Below are 9,040 nucleotides of genomic sequence, written 5' to 3'. Positions count from 1 at the left end.
ATAATATTTACTATATTTATGAATATTTTGACATTTTTTAGTAGAGTAGAATATTTCAGTTGAAATTTTATTTTTTTTAGTGCAACAATTATAAGAATAGGAGATTGAACATTCTACCTCTAGAATGAGAGGTCATGTCGTTAAGCTCACTTTTGACACTTCAAATTCTAATTTGGATTGAAATTACAAGAGTAAGACATTGTCTAATGTTTACTGTTTAGAATAAATTAAAGAAGTATTTAAATAGAGAAAATGATTTATGTGTCAATACGACCTTCAAACTATAAACTTCTAGAAGCCAAGAATTTTCGTGTACCTTTAATAAAATATTTCATGATCCAATTTGAGTTGTCCTCGTGGTTAGCACGTTTCATGTTTCATACATTTTGCATCGACTTTAAAGACTCAATCTCAATCAATTAAATATTTGGGCTTATATAGGCTTTGGTTTAATTCAAAATGAGATTGATTTAACGAGGTGAGAGGTTCAATTCTCCCGTATAAGAGAAACGAAAACTTCTCGTTATTATTCTTATTTATTTATGTTGCTAGAGTTGAAACATTACGTCCAGTCTATTTCTCTACCTGCATTCAAACTCAAATCTAATCCTAATTTTTTAATTTCTTTTTCTTTTCTAACGATAGAACATCTTCAAGGCAAACCTCCATTTAAAAAAATAATAATAAATCAAAGCGCACTACTAATTTCGTCAAAAAGATAGATAACAATACCTCTCCATAAACTATAACAAGTTTCTGAATTTTGAAGATCTCATTTTGATTGGATTCAATATGTTCCTTCTAAAGAACAAAATTTTTAATCCTTGTTATTTTTAGAAAGATTTCTTTGATATAAAAAAAAAACATTTTATGGCATCATGTTTACATTGTAAAAACTGAAAATTGGTATTTAGATAGATTATCAAATGAAGAGTTGTGTTGAAAAATAGTATTTATAGATAGATTTCATCCACCCATACAATACAACAGAAGAGTTATGTTGTTTTTATTTGTCATTGTAGTAAGAAGTCAGTTTTTTTTCCATCCACCTAATCGTTTGTATATGATGATATAACGTATCTCTACGTAATTTCCATTTTCTCCACAAAAAGAGAGCGAAATATGTAATGTCAAAAAATGGACATGCATAGATGTATATTTTGAAATGGATGATTGGAGTGATGTACTACACCCAAATATTGCTTTTGTGATGTACTCAAGTATGGCTCGATCTCAATCTCAAATGGTTTGAAAGAGTTTCTTGAGGGAAGAATGGGAATTGGATGAACCACTCCACATTTCATCAGCAAGCTGTTTGTGGAGGTTTTCAGTGAGATGGTAAGAATCCCAAAAAACATGCTCATTTGGATTCCAACACACTTGAAACTCCTTTACTCCTCTTCTTCCTCCGCAGCTGAACACTCCTCGATATCTCCCTGTCCCACAGCATGCCTCCTTCCCTTCCCTCAACCCTACATTAAATCATATTTCACACTTCAAGCATTTCATATTATACATAAACACACCATAACACCCAGCAACAATCTATCATTCTTACCATATTTCAATGGATTCTCCATTCTCTGTCTCAAGCTGCTGCTGAAGTCATAGAGTGAATATTTGAATCCCTTTAGCTGCTTCTCCAAGTCTTCAAGAAGCTTCACCAATCTCTGGTTGTGTATATTTGCATACTCAGCCAACTCTTCCAAACACCTGCCATCTTCATCTCCTCTCACTACTCTCAGTCCTGGACTGCAGCCCATCGGCGGCAAGTTCATGAACCCGAATTTCCTGCCGCCGCTGTCGTATACATGCTGTTGAAACCAACAAAGAAAACACCATCATTTCTAATGTCAAAACTGTCAATATAAGCACTAAACTTTACTAATATTTTTTGAAGGAAATTTTAAGATTGCAAAGCTTACTTCGATGGAAGTTGTCAAGTTACCAATCACCAACTCAACATATTGAGATTTTGAGTGGGATTTGAGAAATGGGGAATTTGTTAAGAAGAGACTCATGTAATCGTTGGTGCCAATACCGAACAAATACACGGCTTTTGACAGTACCAACCCACCTTCAGCTTTGCCCAACTTTCGTGTAAACCATGTCTCCACAACCTCCTTAAAGTACTTTATTTGTGTTTTGAGCTCGATCACCTGAGAAACGTTAAACAACCTTATTCACTCCAAATTCACCTCGTTAGAAAACCCATGAAAAGTGTTCGACTTGTGTCTTTAGATTATGTTCTACTATTATGAGTTCTGAGAAAATGGGTGTAACATATTCGATCTCAATGGCCATAGATTTCAACTGAATAACCCATTATATATCTTAAGCTTATTTGTTAAACTATGTGTTTACATTCGTTTAATCATAAGTCAGATTTGAAAGTTTTTGGATCAAAATAATGATTTGGTCGACAGAGTAGAAAGCAGAGTTGATGATGATTTGCTTTGCTTTTTAATATGGAAAAGGTACGGTGAGGAGTGAAAGGGTGGGTACGTTATTCTTACCGACCCATGAAAAGTCTCAGATAAAGCACCTGCTCCAGCAGAAGCAAAGTTCACTCCATTATGATATTGACAAAAACCCGGTTGAAGAAAAGGTGGGATCAATGGCAGCTTGGCGAATTCAGCTAGAAGATAGAGAAACAAAAGTCATGAAAAGTTGAGACTTTCCCAAATGTACAGAGAGAGAAACATAAATATTCATCAAAACCAAGTAGTTTAGCAGAGAAATACTGGGTTTGTTTGGATTGGCTCTATGCAAACAGAAGACAAGAAAACAGAGATGGGTTTGAACAAGAAGAAAAACGACATACACCAAATATATAGGAAATCTTACCTAGAAAGTCAGACACCAAACGACCGTCGGAAAATCTTCCAGTGGGGAATAGGAAGTGAGTTTCGCCGTAAGGCCAGAAGTTAGCTTGGTCAAGAGTTGTTGTGTTGATGTAATTATTGTTGCCAGCATCCAAGAAAGAGTCCCCAAATATGAAGAAAGCAGCATGATTTTCAGGTAAATGATGTGATTCGACTTCAATGAAGCAACATATGGAACTGTAGGTGAAGAAGATCACAAACAACACAACTAGTTGGGCATGGCCATGGCAAGTGCTTTGAGTCGCCATTAATGGACTCTCTCCCTGAGGATCACAACTAAGCTTAAACTGTCAATTACACAATAATATATGAATTATGGTTAGCAGCAGAAAGTTGTGTTACTGTTCAAGTTCCTCTTTTTGTCATTAAAAGTAGTGTTTTATTAACTAAGAAAACGATGGATTTCCTATTGAACCCATGAAAATGTGATAGTGGGACTAGTGAGTTCCATTGGAGAGTTCTGATGTGATGTTTTGATCAGAAACAAAGGGAGGGAACATGGGGTGTACGTCAAACTGAATGAATCCAAGAAAAAGCTGCGGCTGAGTTTGAATAAAGAAATGATTGGAACTTGGAAGGTAAAGCCTCAATAATTTTGATGTATCTGGTTGAGTTATTCACGTTTGTCAAAGAGTTTATGATATAACAAATCTCCAATCAGTTGGTACAATCCCAAAATTCAGATAAAAAATTTGCCCAACCGTGGATCCAGCTAACTTGGTAACTTATTACCATTCAGATAAGAGGTTGGGATGTTTAGAATTACCCTTATTATCCTTCAAGCTCCCAAAATCAAGTCTTCAACTTGAAAAGTTAACAAACTCTTATTATGAAAAGTCTTACCATAAACCCCAATGCAAAGAGGAGGACATCTAAAAAGAATTTATGAACAAGAAAAACATAATTTTTAAGAAACATGAATATTTAACGATCATTAGGATTAAACTATTAAAATATTTAACGATCATGAGGATTAAACTATTATGAACAAGAAAAACATAATTTTTAAGAAACATAATTAAACTATTTTGATTTAATCGATTCAAGAGATTCGAGTTGGATTAAATTATCTTGATCATTAAATAATGCTCCTAGTCAAGCTGAAGACGTGTAGAAATTTGTATTTCTTTTAATAACTTGATTTGTGATTCTATAATTGATATAAATTAATTCTTGCTGGAAAAAGGAAACTGAAAATCATTTGTTTAATGTTGGAAATCTTTTCCATTAGTTACACAATACACATTTTTCATTGTCTATATTTAAGTTGTTTTCAAGAACATTTGAATTTTCTCTTATTTGAGAAAAGTCAATGAAAACAACTTTAAATTTTAAACCAGCTAAAGAGACCAACTTATAGACCCGAGTCCTAAACAACACTTGACAATAATCATATTGTTCAGTAAGGTGTGAACAAATTAAAAAGTGTCAAAGTTGAACAAAAGGCATAATGTAAAAAAGAATACTGCAAAAGAAACACGTTTGAGTTATTCTACTACTTTAACGTCTAAAAGCTCTTAACTTGTATTCCCTGTTTCAGGGAAACCACTTTTCCCTGCACAAAAATTCACCTTTTACATGTTTAATTTTTCCTGAGAAGAGATGATGAAATTTGACAAATAGCTACTCTATAAAGATTAGAGCGATAAAGACCCCACATTTTTTTTCTTTGATATTCGTGAGTGACCGGACCAACTTATGCACACCTCGATTAATCTAATAGGAAAACCCGTCTAATCTATAAAATTTAAGTGTTAAGAAAACTCGTAAAATATTAAATCTTAGATACATGGCTACCATGGATTGAACCCATGAACAAAGAGTCCTACATTGCTCACAAGAAGCTAAAATGTGTTTTTGGGCATTTAGGTTTGGGTGGGTTTGGCCAGAGTCAACTATGGTTGGGATGGGGGTAGTGGGCATCGACCAGTGCCCAGCTCTGCCCCTTCTATCTGTTTTTTAGCTACTATCATATGATTCATGGTAGTGTGCAGTAAGCATTTGTCAATTTTCATATTTGTATTCATTGTCTTGTCATTCTCCACCACATATGTTTTTCTTTCCTTGGTCCTGTTCTGTCAATACCACCTTCTTGCTTAGCAGTTTAGGAAGAGTTTGACTCACAGGTTCAGTTTGTATACTCTAGATTAGGAAAAATTCAACCTACTTTTGATATGTTGATGAAATTTTTCTGAACTATGTGAAGATATTTGCTAATCCAACAATTCTAAGAATCTAAACCCTAAATTTAGAAATTATAAACTCACAAATTGTATACATCTATATACTATAGAAAAATTGTATCTAACCCCTACTCCACTATGTCGATTTCCAATTCTCTCTCTCTCTGTGTGGGGAACATCTTTTTGCTTCGTCAGCGAGTCCAAAAGGCTAAGGTCAATTTTAATCATGATTCTCCCTAGCATCTGTGTGGTTGGGGGGATTCCTATTTTCATGATTCACAATGGATTTGGTTATGAATTCATGTTAAGCTCACTCTAATAATTTCAGTGAAGACTTCCCTATTTTTCCATATCAAGAAAAGAGCTTGAGAGAACCAAGGTCTGATAATTAGGACCTTTGGTTCTGATTGTTGTCACTTTAAGTTCCTTTTGAGTCGCAACGTGAAACAATCAAAATTGTTCTATATTGAAACAACTGTATATGTCAAAAAAATAAATAATAAAAAATAAAAAAATAATAACTGGGTACTTTAAAAAGTTGAATATGACATACTCATCTTTATCTACAAACAATCACACTTAAATTAAGATTATCAACCATTCCTGTCTTTAATATTTATCCACAAAGCTAAACCCAACTTTGAGTTTATATGACATAATTGAATGTGGTTGGATCCCTTGCAAGGTCACAATAAACTAAGCTTCAAAATAATATAAAATACAGTCTTGGGATAAAGTCTACAAGATTAGAGATTAAAAAATGACTATAGTAGTTTCAGTTCAATGCTTTTAGCTCTAAATCCATTGCATGTGGGCTGGCACCTATAGGAACACCATAAACGGCCTATGCTTAGGCTGTTTCATTTATATATTATGGAGTATTGACCAAAACTCTGATCCGGCCAATTCAAATAAATTTATGAATGGACCCAACACATTTGGATAATTAGTGTAACCAAAATGGTCAAACTATGAGCATGGAAAAGAAAAAGTTGCGGTGCATTAATTCATACAGATAGTCATTTCATGATGTAAAAAACATCAATAGCAAAGACAGCAACCTAGTTTTATGGTACATCAACACAGACAACATATTGTTGATACAGACTTAACACGAAAGGCTATCGCCGATTTAAGGTTTTCCAGGTAATGCTACCTGAATAAACTTGATAATCCTGGCCCATTAGCTACAGCATAAACATGTCCTTAATTGCCTCAGGCACAATTGACTGTTTGAACGTCGTCGCAATCATCGGTGACATCCACTTCCTACCCATAGCAGCAACATCAGATCAACAAAATTTCAGACAAAATAAACGAACTGGGAAGGGGGGGATTGAAGGATCGATACGACTAACATGTAGCTTTATTTACATGGACCAGCCAGCAAAGGAAACCTTTGCTTAAAACTCTCCTCCAACCACAGCAGGGAGGTCATCAAAACTCCAAAGATCCACTGAGTTTCCACCATCTTGAGTCGCACCCCCACCAAGAAAGGCTTCCATTGAATTATCCCAGTTCCCGTCGAGGTACGGCATCTGAAAAACCTTCATCTGGGACTCAAAGACAGAAAGCTCCTCTGACAGCGTCTTAGCACCTACTTCTTCAGCAGTTATGGCATCCCCTGAAGGACTACTACACCTTAGTTTTTTCATTGGATGCATCTCCTCTGTAAACTGAGAGTCAGTAGCTGAGAAGACAGAAGAGATTTCAGGTGTCTTGACTCCTTGATCTGCCCATCCAAAGTCCGAACAACTAATCGAGTTACTTCCCTCATCTGAGTTAAAATACAGTAGCATATCGTCAGATGGAGTACAATCCATACTAGCAGGGAATGAGTCCATGTATCCAAGTTGGTCAGTAGAAGGCTTTACTTCCAGAAAGCCAGTGGTTTCGTAGTAGTTCTGATCTGGGTGTTGGTTTGCTTTCACGTTCGCCTTGATGTGTTGTTTCACTTTCTGTGAGTTTTTCCTCTTCTGGGTATTAGGCAAAGGTTCATCAGGGAAATTCACCTTGGCTTTATTGCCTCGAATTCTCCGTGCCTCCGCATCATATGCTCTTGCAGCTTCTTCTGCAGTGTTGAAAGTACCAAGCCATACACGGGCCCCTTTACTGGGGTCTCGGATTTCAGCAGCCCACTTACCCCATGGACGCTGCCTTATTCCCCTATATTGATTCTTCCTCTTAGTATTAGCGGACTTCTCAGCTTGCCCATTGAACTCCACAGATTTTATAGCATTTGATCCTTTAATAGTTAAATCATAAATGACAATGAAATCAATACCAAGCAGAACCCTAAATATTTTTATCAGATAAAAGATCCAAAGACTACTTATAGTAAATTATGCATGATTAGAACACCACCATGCTATACAAGCTGGGAATATATCTAACAACCAACAAACAAACACAAAATAAAAGAAGAAAGTTACTTCAAAAAAATTAATACAAAGTAAATCAGAAAGAATTGATTAAAAGAGGATTGATAAAGATAAGAAACGTAAATTGAAGAACTTCCCACTTTTTGATAATCGGATCACTCAAGACTCCCGATCTCGTGAAGGAAATGATCAAAAACATTTAGAGCGTTTATACAAAAGAAGAAAACAAGTTCAATTTATTGCCAAAAAGAATCGAAAAAGAAAACACAATAATCATTTAAAGACTATTACAAAAATTCGTGGTCGGTCCCTGATTTCTTCTTATGAAGTGAACAATCATTAAAGAATAAGCAAGCGAGAAAACCAACCGATATATCGATGAAATTTACTCAACATTCAACATGATTGTCCTCAAACTTCAAAGACAAGAACAGTCACGAAAGAATTGTTTAAAAAAAAAAAAATGAATAAATAAATAGGCCATTACCGCGAGTGGAAGAGCAGGCGGAGTTAGGAGCAGAGAAAAGGAAGGGTTTAATATCCGAGAAGTGATCTTCATCTTGATCAACATCAGACTCATCCTTGAAGTCCTGGAAATCAGCCTCAAAATCATCAACATCGAAGATCCGCGACCTGAGAGACCTAGCGGGCGAATGTTTCCCTGATTTAGGTTTCTTCAAATTCGGCCAAAGGTGATCGGCGGTGACCCGGTTAGAGCGTGACGGTGGAATAAAATCAGAAATGATGGCACCTCCACACATCGTTCTTCCTCAGATTCAACACAAAAAGAAAACCGGAAAATGAATGTGACAGAGAACTGGAAAGGATTCTTCAGATGGGTTTGGCAAGTAGAGTGAAAGTTGGAACAAGATTTTTGGGATTGTGAGTGATATGTTCAAGAAGAAGAAACAAAAATGCAATAGAGTGGAGTGGAGTTGAAGGGAAATACGGGCATACCCTCAGTGTACACCATGAATTACAGAAGCTCCTCCACTTGTAATTATTACGTTTGTTCTCCAATTTGGAACTTCAACTTGCAATTTTCCTTTTCTTCTTTTTGTTGTTTTCCAAATTCTTGGAAGATTGCGCTTTTTCTTTCACAACTGCTCCAAAACTTCTGTCAAGTCTTAACATGGCGGAACACAGATGACTGTTTCCATTATTACCATGTTTTCTTTTGTCTTTTTTTTTTTTTTTTAACAATTTTTTTTTTTTGCTTTCTATTCTCAATAGTTCATTTTTTCCACACCAACCCATTTCAAATTAGCTACCATATTTGGAAGAAAAAAAAAAAAAACATTGTTACATGCATAGTATTAATTTTTCATCAAACATTTCAAAATTTCCATCCATTTTTTTCACGTTCCTATAGGTTCGACACCCATATAAATGGTGAATTAATATTTTCATTGTATCGTAGAATAATAAATGAAACATAAAATTTAAGTAATAAAATGTTAAATATAATATAAATAATAGACATGTTAATTTATTTAAAAACTATAAAATATTTATTTTTTAATTTTAAATTTTTTGAATTTTTTTATAATGTTTTTCAGAAATTCATTATTTATTGATATTTCTATCAAAA

The 9,040-nt window shown here is 34.8% G+C and overlaps 2 protein-coding genes across 3 annotated transcripts; both read right to left on the bottom strand.

The window, feature by feature from the left end:
* Nucleotides 1–922: 922 nt before the first annotated feature.
* On the bottom strand, nucleotides 923–3,257 carry GLIP5 (GDSL-motif lipase 5). The gene is made up of 5 exons (XM_039048694.2): nucleotides 2,848–3,257; nucleotides 2,517–2,638; nucleotides 1,926–2,159; nucleotides 1,559–1,814; nucleotides 923–1,472 (listed from the first exon to the last, which is right to left on the bottom strand). The coding sequence occupies exons 1-5, from the start codon at nucleotides 3,131–3,133 to the stop codon at nucleotides 1,240–1,242; spliced, it is 1,131 nt and encodes a 376-aa protein (XP_038904622.1). The 5' UTR covers nucleotides 3,134–3,257; the 3' UTR covers nucleotides 923–1,239.
* A 2,791-nt stretch (nucleotides 3,258–6,048) lies between these two features.
* Nucleotides 6,049–8,680, bottom strand: LOC120085800 (ethylene-responsive transcription factor RAP2-12-like). 2 transcript variants are annotated; one of them, XM_039041999.2, is made up of 3 exons: nucleotides 7,937–8,680; nucleotides 6,427–7,313; nucleotides 6,049–6,337 (listed from the first exon to the last, which is right to left on the bottom strand). In XM_039041999.2, the coding sequence occupies exons 1-2, from the start codon at nucleotides 8,208–8,210 to the stop codon at nucleotides 6,472–6,474; spliced, it is 1,116 nt and encodes a 371-aa protein (XP_038897927.1). In that variant the 5' UTR covers nucleotides 8,211–8,680; the 3' UTR covers nucleotides 6,049–6,337; nucleotides 6,427–6,471. The 2 variants fall into 2 exon arrangements, with proteins under 2 accessions (XP_038897927.1, XP_090173449.1); XM_090317323.1 differs by having other exon boundaries at nucleotides 6,049–7,313.
* Between the last annotated feature and the right edge of the window lie 360 nt (nucleotides 8,681–9,040).

This window comes from Benincasa hispida, chromosome 1 (assembly GCF_027475165.1).
Source record: "Benincasa hispida cultivar pf3 chromosome 1, pf3_genome.v1.1, whole genome shotgun sequence".
NCBI lineage: Eukaryota > Viridiplantae > Streptophyta > Magnoliopsida > Cucurbitales > Cucurbitaceae > Benincasa > Benincasa hispida.
Note: the sequence above shows the minus strand (reverse complement) of the source record. Positions and strands in the feature narration are given on the sequence as shown.